The sequence below is a fragment of the Lepisosteus platostomus genome, chromosome 3 (assembly GCF_059453375.1).
Source record: "Lepisosteus platostomus isolate fLepPlt1 chromosome 3, fLepPlt1.hap1, whole genome shotgun sequence".
NCBI classification, from domain to species: Eukaryota; Metazoa; Chordata; class Actinopteri; order Semionotiformes; family Lepisosteidae; genus Lepisosteus; species Lepisosteus platostomus.
The window spans coordinates 13,412,851-13,432,503 of NC_142613.1; the positions used below are offsets into that span (position 1 = coordinate 13,412,851).

The window sequence follows — 19,653 nt, forward strand, 5'->3', positions numbered from 1 at the left end:
GGTTCCCATCCGACTCGACCCCTGGAGGAAGTGCCGTGTAGTTTAAAAGGGCGCTAATTTGTTTTGATGTTTTTTTGTTCTGAAACGGACAAGGGAGTTTGTTGAGTCAGGCGGTAAAAACATGGCCTGTTAACACATTGGACCACATTTAGAATAGGCATAAAGTGCTGGAAAAGAAAATTTGTAAGAACTGAAAGTAAAGGATTTTTAAGGTGATTGATTAGTATTTTTCTCATGTAAAATCAGGGATGCAGAGCAAAGGTACAGTATTCCGTGATAGGTAAAACTAAAAAATATATTTTTTAATCAATTAAATGAGCGCTTTTCATCAAACCTCTGACAACTGGACAAAAATATCAAAAGAAATTGTCTTCCTGAAACCAGCGACTACTCTTTTCATTCGGATTCCTGTCCTTACACCCACTTTTAACGAGTGTTAATAAGTGAGACACAAACAGACGGGAAAGGGAGAGAGGATCAGTACAGCAGTCTAATAGTAATGAACTAAAAGATGTATTAATATTCCAGGATCAGCAAGGTCTACAGTGTCAAACTCTGTTTCTGGAGGGTGCTGGCATCTAGATTTTATTCCAACCTGAGCAGTCAAAAAATTAGCCTTATTATTTTCTGAGCTGGACATATGCCTCATTTTTCTTGAAGTCTTTTATGATTACACTGAAGGTACAGATACCTATACCCCCCTCTGAGCAGGTTTTCAAAATTCAGGTTGGGAGCCTATGAGCATAATCTCAGTCTTCTCAATCAAACAGCATAAATCTCCATCTGTCACAGTTAAATTGAGCATAATCTCAGTCTTGTCAATTAAATTGAACATAATTTCAGTCATGTCACAGTTACACTGAGCAACATCTTGGTCTTTTCCATTAAATTGATCTTAGTTGTAATCCTTTCCAGTCCAATGTGGATACAAGAGATACAAGAGAGGTGTTTTTTAATGTCTGATGGAGTTTGCCCATGCTGTCCCATGGGGTGCAGCGATTGACAGTATCAAAACGCAGCACTTGAAACCAGGAGGAGATTATGGAGTGACCCCGAGTTCAAGCCATGATGAATTAACTACTTTAACAACCGATTTACTTTAACCTGGCTGAAAAGGTTTGAGGATCTCACTGGCAGCCACGGAAGATTGCAATTGAGCTGACACCTCCCTTTCAGGACTCTTGGGTAGGAAAAGGAGATCAGAAACAGGACAGCAGTTGTTAAGGATCTCCACATCTAGGTCTGAAGTTTGCGGTTAAGAAAAGCCTGGCCTAAAGGAACAAGCCCCGATTTCTGGGACTCACCGATGAGGGCAGCAACTGGAAGAGAAGAAACTTCAGCTATTAATACCACTTACTGTGCCACCGATAGGAAAATTCAAACCTGTGGACGGAGAAGACGAGGTCGTCGCAACAGCAGGCGCAACTGGTTAAGGAAAGTGATGAAGACTAGTGTGAAAACTACACCAATGAGTTGCATTGTTCGGGAGAGGGAAAACAGCAGCTAGTTCAAACATTTTACTGATGGCATAAGAAAGGACTGTAGGAGTACTGCAACCCCTCTCACACGATTGCAACTGTTAGTTGTGTTCCTGCAGAACTAAGGTACACTGTCAAGTGTACACTCAAGGCAAGTCGGACCTTTTTAGGTGCATTTACACAGTGTTACTCTTGTACGTGTAGTGCTGTTCTGTTTTTGTAAACTCGGTAAATTGCAGTAAATGAAGTCATTAGACAAGTGCTTACACTGGAAAAATAATGCTAGATGATAAACCAGCAACACGCAACATAAATCAAGAAAACACTTTCATCATTTAGGCCTTTTTATTGCATCGTGTTGAGGATCCAGTTTTTCTCCGGACACACACACACACGCTCTGCGAACCGTTTACGTGTACAAACAGCAAAAACGTCTTGTCATTCACCCTGCTCCGACAGACACTCAGAGGCAGGGCAGGACGTAGCGTGTGGCCATGGCCAGGATCGGCGCTCCGGTCGGGATTCCTGGGAAAGGGCCGGAGGAGCCAGCGATGTCGATGTGGGAGTAACGCAGAGGCTGTTCGGAGTCCATGCCGTGCTACGGGCGGGAGGGAGGAGTGAACATGTTAGTACAGAGCAGAGTTTCCCCAAGTCCAGATCCAAGGATCCTACATCCAGAGCGTTTTCTCTATGAGTCTTATCTACAAAAGCTCAATGCAATAACCCAGACACTGCGATGTGGAGGACAAGGGGTTCTGGTGTGTAGTGTGTACAGTTGTGTGCTCGATTTCCAGCCTAGACACTGCGATGTGGAGGGCAGGGGGGTCTGGTGTGTAGTGTGTGTACAGTTGTTTAATGTGTGGATTGTTGTGTGCTCGATGTCCAGCCCACACACTGTGATGTGGAGGGCAGGGGGGTCTGGTGTATATAGTACAGTGTTGTTTGCTCAGTGTCCCAGTGTCTTGATGCCATGATGAGGAAGGCTGCAGGGCTCTGGTGTGTAGTGTGTGTGGTTGTGTGTTCTGTGCAGTGTTGTGTACCTTGTCCAGCCCTGATGTCATGATGAGGAAGGCCGCGGGGCTCTGGTGTGTAGTGTGCGTGGTTGTGTGTTCTGTGCAGTGTTGTGTACCTTGTCCAGCCCTGATGCCATGATGAGGAAGGCCGCGGGGGTCTGGTGCCCACGGGGGGTGAGGGTGGAAGGCAGGTTGTTGCTCTGCAGGAGATCCTCGTACTCTGACTTCCCGCGGTGGAACTCAAAATCATCGCGGCGGATCATGGACACCTCGAACACGTCGCCCAGCACCTCCCCCGCTGGCACAGAGAAAGGACAAGGATTGAGCACGGGGAGAGGAAACGCAGGTCGTCTGCGACGCGCAACACGGCTACAAGATCAAGCACAGACGTGCTCACAGCGCCGGCGCCTCTCACCCTGCTGCCACTGGTGGGCGTTGCCTGCCTTGCGGGCCTCTCCGTTGTCCATGATTATCTGAGAAATGGGACAGCGGGAGGTGGAAGCGAAAAAGAGTTACAAACAACTGCTCGTGCAGAGTTAAAAAGTCCAGAAGGAGCCGAGTCGCAACTTGGTGATCTACTACTCCTCCTGCAAATGTTAATGGATTTCCTCAGCGTGATTGTGACCTGGATCTGCCACAGCTCCTGCTGTAGCAGGGTCAGCTGGCATAAAAGGTGTACGTGGTCTCAAACCACCATCAACATGGGAATCAAGTCAGAGAAAACATACCTCAGCTGACACTACTTACTAGAAGTTACACATCCTAGATATAAGGGTGTTTTCACCTCCCTGTAGAGATGCGTTTCAGCAGAGTGCAGTGCAAACAGCAGAGGAGTTGCCACACAGACAGGAATGAAAGCGGGAGGGTGCTCACAGAGTAGTCTGAGCCCATGGCTCGGATGGCATGTCCAGTCAAGGTGGCGATGGTGAAGATCTCGGGGGCGACTTCGGATACAGCCTGAAACACACGGATAACCAGTTCCATTTTCGCACGCGGCAAACCCCGGACCCTTCACTGCTCAGGATTTTAACTATTCCACCTTGTGGTCCAATCTTGTGTGTCGCGTCCCTGGGATCAGCCCAGCCTGCTCAGTATTGGGATGCGACACCTCAATGGAGGAATTTCCATATTGATAGGGGGTGTGGGAGGTGCACCTCTTTGGATGAGGGGATATACCGAGATCCACACTGCTTATGATCATTAAAAGGTCACACAGTGAGGTTTTGAAGAATGGGAGTGCCGATGTCCATGTTCTAGCTAAATTCCACCGCTGGAGTGCTCAATCAGGCATGAATAAGGTCTGTTAAATGGTAGGAACATCTCCCTTCTGCACCTGATCTGCTGTGCTTAAATTCTGCTGGAGCAGAATGGCTACCACACACACACACAGATACTGCACATCTGTGACTCTTCTCTGTTTCAAGATCCTGTAAGATGAAAAGTGCAGCATAAATGCCAGGAATGACGGTATAGTGCGACCAACCTTCTCCTTCATCTCGCACAGCAGGTCGGCCATCACCATCCTGCCCTCAGCATCCGTGTTCCCCACGCGAATGCGCTGGCCCGCGCGGGACACGATCAGCTCGTCGGACACGTAGCAGTCTGGGAGAGAGGCGTGGGGCAAGGGCAGGAAGAGAATTAGAAGGCGAGAGAGGCAGGAGGGTAGACAAGCAGGCTAGACATGCCGACTGCTGGACACACACACACAGACTGACCTGCCCCGACACTGTTCCGAACCATCGCCATGGCACCCAGAACCTTCAGATGCTTGGGCTTCAGTTCTGCCAGTACCTGAGCCAATCAGAATCCAGCAACATGACATCATCAGAGAAAGAGGGGAGAGAGTGAGGTGTCAGAGTGCAGGAGGCTGATGAGAGAGAGAAGGGAGGGGGGGGGCAGTACCTGGAAGAAGCCAGCCACAGCGGCAGAGCCACACTTGTCACGGTGCATGCCTGCCATCACACCCCCAGCCTTGATATCGGCTCCCCCGGTGTCGTAGGTGATACCCTGAAAAGAGAGGGGCATGGTGACTGACACAGCACTGCCAGGCAGAGGGGCGGATGTTCAGAGTGAGCGCGAGGTCTGACCTTTCCCACCAGCAGCAGGGTGTTCTCTATAGGCCCCTCTCCACAGTACTCCAGCTTGATGACTCTGGCCTGGTGGCGCACAACAGCTTGGAAACAACAAAACCACAATCACTGCACAGTACAACACAGCATACTATACGTGCACAGTTGTTTCTGCAGTACAGTCACTATAGGAATACACTGCCATTCCAGTCACTATGGGTACACACTGCCACTCCTACAGTACAGAGCAGCACTGTCACCTTGGGAACACACTGGCATTCTTACAGTACAGAGCAGTACAGTCACCATGGGAACACACTGGCATTCCTACAGTACAGAGCAGCACTGTCACCATGGGAACACTACAGCTATGTACCACGGCAACAGCACAGTTACTATGGGAACACACTGCTGTTCCTGCAGTACAGCACATGGAGAGTCACTGTGAACTGGTCCAGTCCAGTGCGGTGTGGTGTGGTGCTGAAGAACACCAGGGTGAAGTGAGGTGCAGTCCTGCAGGTGGGAAATTCTGCCTACCTTCCGGGTCCCTTACCATTGGCACAGCGATTCACCGCCGCCAAGCAGGGGTACTCCTTCTGCAGCTCCCCGATGTGGCTGATGACGCTGACCTGCGACGGGTGGAGATAGAAGGGGGAAAGGCCCAGGAGAGGTTTCAATGCATGGGCGCAGCAAAGACTCCCCAACACACTGGGCACAGCGTCTGCTGGCGTGACCCTGGCGTGACCGCAAGGCCAGGGGAGCAGACAAGAGCCAGGGGCACACAGGGGGTCCTACCTTCACCTCGGTGCCCTTGAAGAGGTCCTGGACATACTGCGCCACTCGGGGGGCCGCCATGCGCTCCGGGTCCGAGCCCCCAATGTCACGGCACACCACCCTGGCGGGGGGGGTAGATGAAGCTTTAGCACCACGCAGGACTGAAAACGGGGGACCCTTCTCGGTCCAGACACAGGAGCAGCCAGGATCCACCTCCACAGCTGCGTTCAGAACTGGCACCCTGGGGTTCCTGGATCAAGACGCTCGCAGTCCAGCAGGCAAGACCGGCCCCACAGCTCACCCGGTCGTTTCTGACTTTGATGCGATTAAGACTCTTTTTGTCCCCGTCACTATTATTTACACTTTTAAAAGCCAAGCTCCTTCCCAAAGGGCTCTGGTTCCATGAGAGCAGGAAAATGGCTGGGAGAAAAGGTGCATAGCACACAGACACTAGGGGGCGCTAGATCTGAACTTGCCAACCAGGTGTCCATGATGGCATGCGTGCATGGGGATGTGGTCCCTATTGGCCCCCCCATCTGAACATTCCAGATTCCACTACAGTTTAAACAATAAGGTCGTTTAAGATCTACCTTTACACATGCTCTATTCCCACTGCATTCATCACCCTTTACAGATTTCACCCGGGACATTCATGTATTATAGGATTTGTACACAAACACGCGTGCATGCTGACTGACCGGCCACTCTCCAGCGCAGTGGCCAGATGCGTGATCCTCCTGCCCTGCGTCTCCTCAGGCACCCACACCCCCAGTGTCTCCACCTTGTGGTCCTTCTCCATTACTGCAGCCTCCCGCAGCTCCAGTGGCTGAATGAGGACAGAAAGGGTTTCTTTTGTCACACATTCCTGAAACAGTGAGCCCCAGGAAGGCAGTCCAAGTTCTCAAGAGGTCTTCTCAGACTAGGGAGCAGCATCATTCCTATCCGCCCAAGCCAAACACTTTTAGGATGGGTTTGTAGAAAAATATTTGGCACAGTTAAATGTTAAAGTTATTTTATGCCCACAAAAGGTTTGCTACATGCCCCACATCCACATCACAGGCAGCACAGCCCCATACCAGAGAATCAGTGCTGATTGGAGGAGAGGTGCTGCAAGCACCAAGGAGGCCACAGGGGGCGCTGTGGCACAGAGACCCAAGAGAGCCCAGGCCTATTAACCCCAGCCTTCTGTCCGTGAGGTTCGGCCAATCACCTGCCTCCTCTTGGGGTCCGCTGGTGACTAGACCCAGATTTGAACCCGTAGCCACAGAGCTGAACTCTGGCAAGAGCCTCTACTGGTTGAGCCACTCGGGACACCTCAGCATTGGACAATTCTAGCTTTACAGAAGGGGTGAAGACTTGAAAGGTTCTTACTGCTGTTGATAGGGAGTTAAATGCTCTGCACATAGCCCAGTATGTCAGCTCACGTGTGGCACGTGTTCAAATCACTCTTTACACAACTACAACACACCCTACCATCCTGACGCAAGAGTCACAAGAATCTTATACCAGAATGCTCTGCAGAACGGGTCAGATCAACTGTCCAATCAAATTAGAAGAAATTAAGACTTCCAATACTGTTTAAAATACTTGTAATTCCTTTGAAAGACTTAATATGATCAAATTTAGCCATTTAGACCTGAAGAGGAGGAGAAATCCGTGACAATGATTTGACGAAAAAGCTGGGCAACAGACCCCCGCATTACAGTCTGGCTGTGACTCACCACATAGAGAGCATGCAGAGCACCCAGAACGGCCACCAGGGGGCTCTCCGCATAGCTGCTGTGAGGGGGACACACCAGGAGAGGGCGCTGCACACCAGCTTTCACAGCCCTGCACACAGAAAGGACGAGTCGGCATGGCTGCGCACAGAGACCGGCAGGATCGAGCCGGGGGACCGCGTCTGCACCGAAGCGGATTTTGGATGCGCCAAAACCCCATTCAGCTGCTGAGGTGGCATTTTATTTCGGAGGGGGGGAATAAAAGATGAACTTGTTACCCTCAAAGACTGATTGCAAAGCTGCACTAAAGAAGGAAATTAAAGAGTTAAAGGGTGCTGCATAGGAAAGGAATTCTTTGTCTTTGCTCTCTCATTGCAATCGTCAGTCCTTCCAATTCAAATGCTTCATTTTAAGAACTCCTACCGAAGCCCGTACAATTCATTCCTCTCGCGGGACCTGGCCGCACACACTGACCTCTTGACCCCAGAGACCGCCGCGTCGCTGAACCTCCTGATGTCATCGTAGTCCCGGTTCACGGGACCCGTGCACGCAAACACCTGCAGGCGGGACGCGGGACAACAGAGAGGGGAGACGCTGCACATCTGGACGCGCACGGCGGGTCACTGCGGCCGACTGGGCCTGTACTCACCAGCCGGTTCCCCGGCAGGCCCGGCACCTTCAGCACCACCACCTCCTCGCACAGCCCCCTGTCCACCTGCGCAGAGAGAGAGGGGCTCAGTCCGCCGCAGAGCGCACGCGGCGGGGCAGGGCGGGGCGGGGCCTCACTCACGCTCTTGTAGTCCTGGAGCGGCTCCTGCAGACACCCGAGCTTCTCGGGCAGCTTGTCCACGCTGTCCGCCACCAGGATGATGCCGTCGAACCTGGCCGAAAACGCCAAGGCATCACACAGGAGCTCGCCGTCACCCCCCAACCTGCCCCAGCGTTTCTCTTCCTCTCCCTCACCCCCCCCCCTCCCCAGCCTGGTCTCAGTCCGGCTTCTGGATGCTCCAAATCAACCCCTTAGCCGAGACTATTGGCGGAGGAGGCTTTTTAGAGCCGTCTCTGCGCTCGGTCTCAGGTTTGAGAGGTGCTCCGATGGGCCAGAAGAGCTCCATGTGTGATCAAGTGCTCTCCGAGCTGCTCTCAGCTGCTCTCCAGCAAGTGAGCGGCGAAGGAGGTCCTGACAGGGTGCGAATGCAGTGTCAGTCCCACCCTCTCGCTGAAAGGGCCGCTCTGTGAGCTGGGGACGTCCAGTCACTTCCCCACACACCTGCAGGAGCAGAGGCTTTCAGACCGAGCCGATTCCGACTGAAGACCTTGTTCAAGCTCTCATGAGCTGTAGAAACATCTCCATCAGCTACGAGAGAGGGACTGGCACAGGCAAGTGGGAACGAAACTCGGGGAGACACAGCGTTTCCCCAGGATCCATGTTGAGATCTGCTGCTGACCGCCCCCCCCACACCCACGCCCCCCAGCTCACCTCTGGTCCTGGCAGTCGGTGGTGTACTCAACAGGCTGGACCCTGAGACAGAGAGGGAGAACAGGCAAGTGAGAGCTCAGAGGCTTTGAGGTTTGCACAGGCTGCCTGTCTAGGCCAGTTTAGAAAAGTCTGGATGGGAACCAGCTACACACGTCACAAAACAGTCTGCAGAGCCCGCAGCTCGTAAAACCCGGACCAGCTCGGAACAGAACGGCTTGGACCAGGCAGAGGCTTGATATCCGGCATGGCTCCATCAAAATATCCAGCAACGAACTCCGCAAAAATCCGGTTTTCCTGGAAAATGAGCAATTCGTGCCAGTCCTGAAGGATTACATACAGAAATTCATAAGACCAGTCCATCAGAGGGTCATGTGCTTTTCAAAGGGATCCTACCAGATTTTAAAAACAATGAGTGGAGGTGTGTGAAGCTCTCAGCCTGGAGAGCTTCCAAAGCACAATGAGACAGTTTGCCCTTCATGGTCGGTCTGGCGAGTGTAAATCTAATCTCGCACAGCCTGACCGTGATCAAGCACAGTGGGGGAGCTGATAATATCTCTCCTCCAATTTGGACAGTTTCCAACACCGTGCCAAAAATACAAAATCAAAGCACATAACTTTGATTAGTCGAAACAATCCAATTTACCGTGACACACAGGTGTGAAATGTAGGCTACAAAGACCACCCATCTTCTGCAGCTTCACAGCCTCCTCATGAACAGAACCCTGAGATCTACACCACCAGCTTCACGAACCTGTGGCTGCCATAAGAGGTCATTTGAAACAACACAGGCTCATGGGACATGCTCATTCATCATCACATCATGCCTTTCAGGGAAAGTGTCTTTCACAAGAACCGTAAGAATAGTTGCTCCTTATCTCTCCCTTTTGTATGCCACAAGACCCCACTAATAACTGCCTCAAACCGATACATTATCAGGCCTCTCGTTCCTGTGGCAGGTGCACCGGCACCTTATCAAGCAGACCTGCCGCAGCTGGAGCTCCTTGCCAGGTTAGAAATCTCTGCTGGTGTTCAGGTACAGAACGACAGGCAGGAAAGGTCTGTGCCCGTGTTCTTGATTTACTCCAGGGCTGATATCCAGCCGGTTAGATCAGCTCACCCCCACCCGCGCCCTCAGTCAGGTCTCTCGCTCCTGGGGTGGGTTAGTGCTGAGGCTCAGTGCTCGAGTACATTCAACCAGGGAGACCTCCTGGGAAAAACTAAGGTTGCTGCTGGAAGAGGTGTTAGTGGGGCCAGCAGGGGGCGCTCACCCTGCGGTCCATGTGGGTCCTAATGCCCCAGTATAGTGACGGGGACACTATACTGTAAACAGGCGCCGTCCTTCGGATGAGATGTAAAACCGAGGTCCTGACTCTCTGTGGTCATTAAAAATCCCAGGGCGTTTCTCGAAAAGAGTAGGGGTGTAACCCCGGTGTCCTGGCCAAATTTCCCCTTGGCCCTTACCAATCATGGCCTCCTAATAATCCCCCAATATGAATTGGCTTCATTACTCTGCTCTCCTCCCCACTGATAGCTGATGTGTGGTGAGCGTTCTGGCGCACTATGGCTGCCGTCGCATCATCCAGGTGGGGCTGCACACTGGTGGTGGTGGAGGGGAGACTCCATTACCTGTAAAGCGCTTTGAGTGGAGTGTCCAGAAAAGCGCTATATAAGTGTAAGCAATTATTATTATAATCAACAGGCCCCGTTCACAGACTGCGCTGAGCTAGAAACACGTGTGTAAACGGAGGGCTACAGTACGTTTCTTCTGACGCTCAATATACTGTATAGAAAAGTGCAAAAGGTAAATCAGTTTAGAACAAAACAGAAGATTAACGGTTGTAAAACTATTAATCATTTACATGCGCAGTGCTGGGAAATTGTGCGCACGTTTGTGCACAGAAGGTAACTGTACCCAAGACCTGCCCATGAGCCACACCGCCCTAAGCCCTGTCTCTCACCAGAATGATCCGAGTGCTGCACCACGTCACCGTGCAATCGCGGACACGTCACTTCTCAGCTAAGCAGTTAATTTTGGACTAGAACTCTCGAGTGGCGGGATTTTGAGAAGGACGTGAACTGGGGTGACGGAACCAGCGGGGGGGGAGGGATTAGGAATTAGCCCAAACGTCTCTGAGACGATTTCAGGTTGTGCAATCAGCTGCCCTAAACTCCGGATATTCACTGCGCCGGAAAGACCAGCCCTGACTGTCTTTTTTTAAATTGTTTTATTAATGCTTAACAAAAAAACTTAAATAACAATACAAACAAGATTATTTTTATTTAATGTCCGCACTGCTTTCATATTTTTTGCACTTCGAAACAGTCTGCAAATACCCACTTACTTCCATTTTAAAATGCTCAAACAAGGGGGACTTCTCAGTCCACTTCATTTTATGTATATAATAACGTGCCATTATAATAATTAAATTTATTACAAACGAAATTTTAATATTGTTTTCGATGGGGCTGAAACTTAACATAACATCATTTTCATCAAAACAAATATCAATATTGGTCTCTATCAGCCCTGACTGTCAGCGCGGCGCTGGATGAAGTTAAAAACCGCTCCTTGAAGTCCCCGTTCCTTAATGTTCAAATGAAATCAACCAAAAGTGCACGTTAAATAAATACATAGCGTGGAAGACAAACCGTACACGTGTACACGACTTTGGTGACAAAAGAAATAATAACTGAATGAAACCAGGACTCCCACAGCTTCGGTGCTTGGCCTTCTAACTGGTCCGTAAATCATTTCTTACCCGATAAACCCCATCGCTGCTGTCACCGCAGTCCTCAATGAGCGATCTCAAAACAGCGGTGTGTCAGCTGACCGATCATATGCAACAAGCCCCGCCCCCTCCCCCTCAAACAGACACGGGACTGGTCAGCAGCCCTCCAATGCCGATGGGGCTACTTCCTCTTCGATCATAAGACTCGTGGCCCCTCTGGCTTCTGGGAGTTGTAGTTTTCTTGCGACTGGTGACCGCACGCTCTTCAGGACCATCAACTTACAAAGTATTCCTTCTAGATTTTCAGATTCAGAAATATCTCGCTGAAAGACTTTCGAGTTGGTGCGCGTGAATTTTCAATAGATAATTGAGGGCTGTCTCTCCCACTGATGCAAAAGGGGGCTGGTTTTCAGACAATAATTCTGTGGTGATGTCAGGGGGCTGAAACTACAAAGACGTCACCCGGAAGAAAGCTCCCTACAGGCACAAGCTGCAGCGAGAGGTGTGAAAGGTGAGCTCTTTGTCAAAGTTTAAAGTCTAGGAGCAGGAACGCTATTCGTTTTTGGAAACCTGCTTCAATATTTTTACATACATTTACTCAGGATCACTGAAGGACATCGACTCGTTGAGAACCCGAGTGTGCACGTCAGACGAGTTTTTGTTTTAAATTGTTACATAATTTCTGATAAGCATCTAATCGCAGGTATTTAAGGGAGGAACAGGTAGGTCGCTTTGCAATTAACGGAGATAACCCTCCTTAACGTCTGTATCAAGATCTCTGCTCGCTACACTCGTCTATTGGGTTTCATGTACAATGACTGGACTGAGAGCGAAGTCTAAGCGCTGTTCGCCTCGCCGCGCTCTTTGATCTGTAATAAACTAGAGAAATGTGACCCGCTGGTGTATTGCCAAGAGACAGTGTTGGGAAGGTCTGGCGAAACGGATATTTGTTTTGCTATTGAACGCTCTTGTGCCACCGGGGTCGCAGGGTGCTGGGACGAGCTGTGCTGGATCTGCAGCCTTCAGCCTTGACGTCACAGACCCCACCAGGGGCGGCTGACCCCCCAATGGGGTTGGTACCCCCAGACAGGACTGATCCCCGTTAGCACTCAGCTCTGAATGCCTGTCCAGTTACAGTTAAGCTCAGTCAGGTCATTAAGAGCAGGAGTGCATGGAAAACCTGCAGGTGCTGCTGTGACTATCAAGGACTTGAGTTGTGCACCACCGTTTTCTTGTTATGTAATTACTGCTATTCCACCAGTCAAGTTGTGTTTCACAATGTCTGTGTCCGCAGTAGATGAGACTGCCTGTCCGCTCCCTGCTGCGTGCCAGGAGATTCTACGATTGGCTGTTGCCAGATATCGGGAGGCGGGGTGTGTGCAGCGAGGCCATGAGATTGGTGCAGTTCCACCGTCGTGGAAAAGAGGGAGTGGCCAACACGCGGGTTGGGGTGGAGCAGCAAGAGGGAGGGGGCGTGGTCGACCTCAATGCCTTTGACCCCTCCCTGCCCTCTACAATGAGGGGGTTCCTGGAGACTGGAGAGAGAGGCATGGAGACGGCCAGGAGGTAACTAAAAGACAGCAACAGACACACTGACAGAGACCCAGGCAGAGGTCTTTTATTCAAACAGTAGAATAGACCAATGATCCATTGCATCACTCAAGACATTACTCAAAAAGTTTATGATTCAGACAGCTAACCATTATTGGTCCTTCTTGAGTGTCTTACAAAGTCATGCCATGTGTCCAATAAAATGTAACTACAGTAAAAATGGCATTTTTTCCACTGCCCACAGCCTTCAGAGCCCTGGTTTAGATCGTCATGCTCTCCGGTCCCGATTTTTTCCCAGGACTCTCATAGGAACTATGGGATATGAATAAAAACCATGAGAGTCCAGCGTGAAAGAATTCTTTCAGAACACGAACACTGATTTAACGTCATCGGTCACGTGTACCAGTACATAGTTTCAAAACAAACATCTCTCGGAAATCTTGCGGAGATCAGTGCAATTGCTCCTGCAAGAAAAAGAGAAGCAGTTTGGGGATTTTGGTGAAGTTTAGTTTTCTGACCCAGTGGCGAATCTGCAGAACGTGCTGCCGGTTCGTCAGTAACGTCTGCAGCCCCATCGCTGCGGAAATAACGCCGCAGACGTAGGTGTGCATGAGCGTTCTGTGGCAAAAACGCCAACTGGACAGAGATCCGCCGACAGGCAGTGCTGGCACAGTCTCTCCTCTCCCCCTCTCAGGGCAGTGGCCAGCGGTCAGTGTGTGGTGCCCCGGGCAGATCTCACCCTGCTGGCTCCCATCACGGCCCCAGACAAGGTGGTGTGCGTGGGCATGAACTACAGAGACCACTGCCTGGAGCAGCGGGCGCCCGTGCCCACCGAGCCCATCATCTTCAGCAAGTTCCCCAGCGCCATCGTGGGGCCCTACGACAACGTCACGCACCCAGCCGAGAGCCAGGTACGCGCAGTCGCAGGCATACGACAGCAGGCCAATCAGAGGATCGGAGGCTTCAGTAGCAAGGCTGGATTGCTTGTTCCTGGGCTCCCAGAACCCTTTGTGGAAAGACGTTCAGTCCTTGAATGTCGTTGCTCTTCATTCAACTCTTTGTTTTGAGGGGGTCTGTGTTTTGTTTGCTCCATTTGTATGTATAATGTTGTAACCCTCTCCCCTTGAGACTAAAGAGATGCTCCACTCCAGTGCTGGGGGTCCCAGGAGGAGGGGAGGCCGAACTGGAGAAAAGGGGGCTGCGCAGGTCCAGTCAGGTCCATGACGAGCTCGGGTGGGAGGCAGACCTGCAGACACCGCGCCCTCTGGGAGTGATCTGTCCATGTTGCTCATTGCTGGAAGTCGGGTCGACTTCTTTCTGTTGTCAATTGAAACGGAATGCAGGACCCCTGCCTCTTCCATACCAGCTGGCCGCGAAGACGCGGCCTTGTAAGACACTGGGCTGTTGCGGGCCCGAGGTGCTCCAGTAGTTGGTAGGGGTCTAGGAGCCGGTGTGAAGCCGAGAGGCACTGACCCTGACCCTGGCTCTCTCGCTTGCCCGCAGGAGGTGGACTGGGAGGTGGAGCTGGCCTTTGTGATTGGCAGGACAGGGAAGCACATTAAGGTGGGTGGCTGGCTGGTCAGATTACAACAAATTGCTGCTTGTCAGGGCTTTTACCCAAAGCAATTAGTCTAAAAAATACTTTTTACACAACCAAGCGTTTTAAGTGAATCAGTCCAAGTGGGGTGCCCTGTGCAAGGGCACACCAGGGTACCCCTCTTGGGAAGTGAACCCAAACCTTATTGGTTACAAGCCCAGGGCTCTAACCCCCAGTGTGCCACCAGCTCCCCTGTTGTGGAGTAGAAAGAGGGGCTTAATCTCAGTGGACAACATGCCTGTGGACAAGGACAGTTCACATAGCGTTGTTGAAGAGCAGGGGAAGAAACAGACTGTTGCTTGTGCTGCTGTGGAGCCTACAGTCCAAGGGGATTACATGCAAATAAAATCCCAGTCATCTGGGTTGCACTGTTCCTTATTTATGCTTTGTCTTTTGCAGGATTCTAATTCTCCTAAGTATTGGATTTATCATCCCTTTAACTGTTTGTCAGATAAACATTTACCTGGAATATGAACAGGTGACTTAAGTCAGTGGCTGTTAAGAAGCCCAAAAACTGTGACATAGTTATAATTAATTATTAATATCCAAAAATAGTTCATTAACTAAGAGCTCAGAAGGAATGAGAACCAGGAATAAGACTTTTGCTTTTAGGACTGGACAGGAAGATCCCTGTTATTATTAGTATTGAAACTACGTGCAAACGCTGTGTGCTATGATTAATGTGAATCCGTACGAACTCTAAATCTTTGTAGTTTCATTAGATATCCAGGAATCGGAGGCCAGCAGGGTGTCCTTGGCTCTGGCCAGTGTGAAATACACAGAAAATAAAGTGACAATGATGAGTACAAGATGAAGGACATTGGCCATCATTGTGCCACTTGAAATGTCACAGTCATATTGAATTTGTTCCTTGTGCGTGTGCAGCTGCCCAGAAGTGTGCTGACTGCATGAATACTTGATTTTGGAACGGTTGTTTTAGAGCAGTGCTCTCCAGCCATGCTGTGGGATGGCCCTAGGCTCCATTAGGCTTTATTGAGCACGTCAGACAGAGAACAGTGATCATGTTAGTCAGAACAATGGTTACAAAAGAGAGAACGCCATTTGGCCATCTAGCGTAGTAATCGATCCGAGGATCTACTTCAGCCGTTTCTTGAAAGAAACCCGGAGATCGGCTTCAACAACATAGCTGGGTAGCTTGTTCCACACTCCCACCACCCTTTGTGTAAAGACATGCATGGAAGAGGTGGCGTTAGAAAGTGAAGGAGGGGTGAGAGGGAGAGGAATGGGCAGGTAGACTGAAACAAGAGAGAGGATTGAGCAGATGGAGAGAGGGATGGCGAGCACAGGAGACAGCTGTTTGGAAAGGCGATGGTGGAGAGAGAGGAAGAGGGGGGTGGGAAATGAATCTGAATAGGACACCAAGCAATCGGCTTCAGCAGGAGTGTTTGATTAGGGCAGTGGAAGTAGAGGTGGGAGGCCTACGTCATGCTGTTCTCCCTCTGCCCCTGCCCTGCCCCCTGCAGGAGGATGATGCCCTGGCGCATGTGGCCGGCTTCACAGTGGCCAACGACATCAGCGCCCGCGACTGGCAGATGAAGCGCAATGGGAAGCAGTGGCTGCTGGGAAAAACTTTCGACACATTCTGTCCCTTGGGGCCCGCCCTCGTTACCACGGCGACGCTGTCGGGTACGTTGCCACGGAAATGCGCAGATTAGACATCCCGTTCTAATCAAACTGGGCCAAAGTGACCCAGTAAAATATCTCCAAACATTCCTGAATGAATAGGGCTTTAACCTCGGAGTCCTGGCTCGTGGCGCCAGGGACGCTGAGCGCCAGAGCTGGAACGCAGTGTTTCTGATGCACACCAGCCCAGTGGAGTGCAGGCCTGAGGTGACACTGGATCAGCGCTCATGGACACTCACAAGGGGACAGTCACCGATGCACACGGAGAGTGGCAACATCCATCACGGCTCGCAGCACACCAATTGTTTTCCTGGGAAGGGGGGTGATTTGCAGCAGTTCTGATCGGCCGCGTTGTTTTCCAGATCCGCACAACCTGGGCATCCGGTGCCGGGTCAACAGCAGTGTGGTCCAGGACAGCAACACCAATCAGATGATCTTCAAGACCCAGGCGCTGGTGGCCTGGGTGTCGCAGTGAGTCTCACAGCGCCCCCTGCAGGCAGAGGGCAGCACTGCAGCTTGCCCCACATGCCTAGCGCGGAGCCCTCCGCAGGGAAACGGTGTCCGCCCGACAGATGACGCAGTTGTGCCGGAGTACCGAGTGCTGTGGTGTTCTGTGGTGGTTACGTGTTGTCCTGTGTTGCAGGTTCGTGACCTTATTCCCGGGGGATGTGTTCCTGACGGGCACGCCTCCCGGCGTGGGGGTGTTCCGGAAACCCCCCGTTTTCCTCAAGGTGACGTCTCTGAGACCCGCAGGGGATGTGGTGGGGCTGCCAGATCAGGCTAAGTCGCTCTCCACTCCGTTGCAGCCTTCCTGTTGTTGCACTGCATAGGAACACCGTTTAGGTGGGCCCTCCAAATCCAGCGTTCCTGGGTCCATTAAATGGGAGGGAAATAGTGGCACTGCAGGGAAGCTTGATGAGAATTTTGTTTTTATCTGCACGTTATAAACCCAGTACTTGATGGCAACATCAAGACCCAGAATGAGTACGGGGTGAGGGGCTGGTTATATAGGCAAGTGTGGGGAAGTATGGAGGTCCCCTGGGCCAGCTCTGTGAAATACTGACCTGGGTCTGACGCTCTGTTTCAGAAGGGAGATGTCGTGGAGTGCGAGATCGACGAGATCGGGCTCATTCGCAACACGGTGGTCTGACCCGCGCCGGGAGGAGCCTGGTGGGGGGGGTGTGTGGTATTCGTCGGCCAGCAGGAACGAGGGGGGAGGCCGCGGCCACGACGGGGTCAACGCAGATCACCCAGCGCTCACCAGCTGCCCCAGACAGAGACACCGTCTCCCCATGTCCACCACGCACACAGCCGGGCCCAGCACCTGACCGCCGGCTTCCACCGTGCAGTGGGAGCACAGCTGTGGAAGTTCAAAGAGGCGCGAGTCAGTCAGCGGGTCTCCGCTGGGGGAGTGGCAGCCGAGTGGAGATCGTGGGTCTGTCCCTTTAACTGCGATCAGAGCACACTGGGCCAGGGGGGAGATGTCTCCACTCTTCACAAGGGCTTCCAGTCCACAAGATCCACTTCGGGTTTTCACAGTAACTGAGCTCTTAATTGGTTAATTGACAGTTTGCGTGTCTCACCCTTTAGAATTGCTTCTAGCTGGTAAGAAGTGCCAGATTGCTGAAATTATGGATATGAATTATGCAAGTTAGCGTGATTAAATACCAGACGACTGGGAACAGAGAGAGAGAAAGAGAGAGAGAGAGACCCCCCTTGTGCCCTTTCTATTGGCTGTGATCTTCACTGTAGTGAATGAGTGCTAATAACACACAGGAAAATGAAATAAACCTGGGGATTACAGCCACGTGGTGTCACGCCTCCTTCTCTGGACAGTGACCAGCGCCCCGACTGTCTGTCGGCATGCGGACCCAGCAGTGCAGGTTTCAGAGGGCTGGAGTCATCGTCCGGCCTCACCCCGGCCACGTGAGGCGAAGTGGCTGCAGTCTAGGTTTTCAGGCCACGCTGTGATAAGTGTGACCCATGGAGCACACAGAGATACAACCACAGGGAAAATGGTCCTACAACAGGGGATCTAACATCTGCTAATCTCTGGGGGTCTCCACCCCTGGTCGCCATGGCTCACCTGTTTATATTAAAGATGGGCAGTTTGTACACCTGTAATTAACTGATGAATGAACCAAGGCGTTTGTTCAATTAAGTAAACTGTGGTCCTTGAGGACTGAAGAACTCTTGCATGTTAGTACCAAGGGGTCTGTGTTTCATTTTACACATGACTTGTTTAATTGATCACAAAGGTACAGTTCAATATCTGCAGATACGGCTGACTGAACTGTGATCTTTAAAAGCTGTTGGGGGACCAGCCCCTTTCAGCACATACTGACAGCACTCGGAGACCCTGCTGCACCGGTTTGATAAAATAATGACATAGAGCAGGAGCAGAGTGTGCGACTCACCCACTGATTTTGCCGGTGTTAACGTCGGTCCCCCGATCAAGACCTCACTGTCCGCATGGGGGCGCTGGGTGTTACCTTCGACACAGCCGTGGAAGGATGTGGCCTGCAGGTACTGGGACTGCTCTGGTGTGTGGGCCCTAACTTCATTCCTCTGCGGTGCTCATCCAGTTTTCAACATGCAGTGGTCTGAAAAGGCCTGCTAGCTCTACAGGCACCCTACCGTAGCACAGCGTGGGATAGAAATTACCCCATGTTTCTCTTGGCAGACAGCATGGGGCAGGGGGTCCCCTACATTGCATGCTGGACTGACCCAGTTCTAAAGAACATGGAACAGCAGGCCTGCACTGTCATTCTGGGGAGCACCAGCCCCTCCCATCTGTCGCTCCAGTCTGAGAGCTGCATCAGTCAGGAGACTGAGGGCCGCCGGCCGGGCTCCCTCTGGCTCCTGTGTAATGAAGCCATGGATGGGGGCTGGAATGAAGACCCCTGGAGGTGCACACGTGAAGCCAGCCAAAGACGAGCTCCAACAGCAAGCTGCAGCAGAGAAGGCCCGTGCCCTTGGACCTGCAGCTTCAGAACTGCACCCCTCAGCCCCACAGCCCCGTTTCACAGGAACAAGCTGAGGCAACTTTCTCGCTTACGCACAGAAAGCATTAAACCAGTATCGGGTATTGTGAAGAAGGCTACATGGTTAAAATGTTGTTTTGTCTGTTTTTCCAGTTAAAATTAAACTGGCAGCAGGTGAAACTCATCCTGACTTCCAGCCTCTTCCAGGAAAACCCTCAAACTTAAGGTCTGGGTTCAGGGAAAAAACGAAAAGCTTTTGGTTTTAAAGCACTATTTTACAGGCGGCCAGCAAGATAAGAGATAGAACAGCGACACTGAGGACTAATCTGAAATAGCTTAGTTTCCTGCCGTCCTTGAATCTGATGGTTTATTTATGACAACGATCACAGAGCAGCAGCAAAAGCACAGGGTTGGGAGAGCTGTAGATTTTAAATGCAACATGCGTCTCGCGTTTCCGAAGACGGAACAGGCTCACGCGTCAAGGACAGGAGTAAAGTATTACATTGTACTGACGTGTCTGAAGGAAACTTGAATGTACGTGCACATTTCAAACTTCAAGAAGAATACAATATTAAAAAGGCCTTGAGGGTGCTTCATGGAGCTTGCAGTTCTAATT

General features: G+C 51.3%; 2 protein-coding genes across 6 annotated transcripts; one reads left to right on the forward strand and one right to left on the reverse strand.

Annotated features, from left to right (window-relative positions):
- Positions 1 to 1,804: 1,804 nt before the first annotated feature.
- On the reverse strand, positions 1,805 to 11,406 carry LOC148674462 (putative aminopeptidase W07G4.4). Of its 2 annotated transcripts, none has more exons than XM_088624594.1 (17): positions 11,292 to 11,406; positions 8,533 to 8,574; positions 7,843 to 7,933; positions 7,702 to 7,767; positions 7,527 to 7,609; positions 7,056 to 7,164; positions 6,033 to 6,160; positions 5,356 to 5,455; positions 5,114 to 5,189; positions 4,579 to 4,664; positions 4,394 to 4,498; positions 4,207 to 4,282; positions 3,975 to 4,093; positions 3,365 to 3,448; positions 2,907 to 2,964; positions 2,608 to 2,789; positions 1,805 to 2,076 (listed from the first exon to the last, which is right to left on the reverse strand). In XM_088624594.1, exons 1-17 carry the CDS (start codon positions 11,303 to 11,305, stop codon positions 1,942 to 1,944), a joined length of 1,554 nt encoding a protein of 517 aa, XP_088480720.1. In that variant the 5' UTR covers positions 11,306 to 11,406; the 3' UTR covers positions 1,805 to 1,941. The 2 variants fall into 2 exon arrangements, with proteins under 2 accessions (XP_088480720.1, XP_088480719.1); XM_088624593.1 differs by having other exon boundaries at positions 7,476 to 7,609.
- A 138-nt stretch (positions 11,407 to 11,544) lies between these two features.
- fahd2a (fumarylacetoacetate hydrolase domain containing 2A) lies at positions 11,545 to 17,860 on the forward strand. 4 transcript variants are annotated; one of them, XM_088624596.1, is made up of 8 exons: positions 11,545 to 11,983; positions 12,556 to 12,827; positions 13,507 to 13,723; positions 14,316 to 14,375; positions 15,894 to 16,056; positions 16,416 to 16,524; positions 16,697 to 16,784; positions 17,141 to 17,860. In XM_088624596.1, the coding sequence occupies exons 2-8, from the start codon at positions 12,559 to 12,561 to the stop codon at positions 17,201 to 17,203; spliced, it is 969 nt and encodes a 322-aa protein (XP_088480722.1). In that variant the 5' UTR covers positions 11,545 to 11,983; positions 12,556 to 12,558; the 3' UTR covers positions 17,204 to 17,860. The 4 variants fall into 4 exon arrangements, with proteins under 4 accessions (XP_088480722.1, XP_088480724.1, XP_088480723.1 ...); XM_088624598.1 differs by having other exon boundaries at positions 12,559 to 12,827; XM_088624597.1 differs by having other exon boundaries at positions 11,545 to 11,772.
- The last annotated feature ends 1,793 nt before the right edge of the window (positions 17,861 to 19,653 follow it).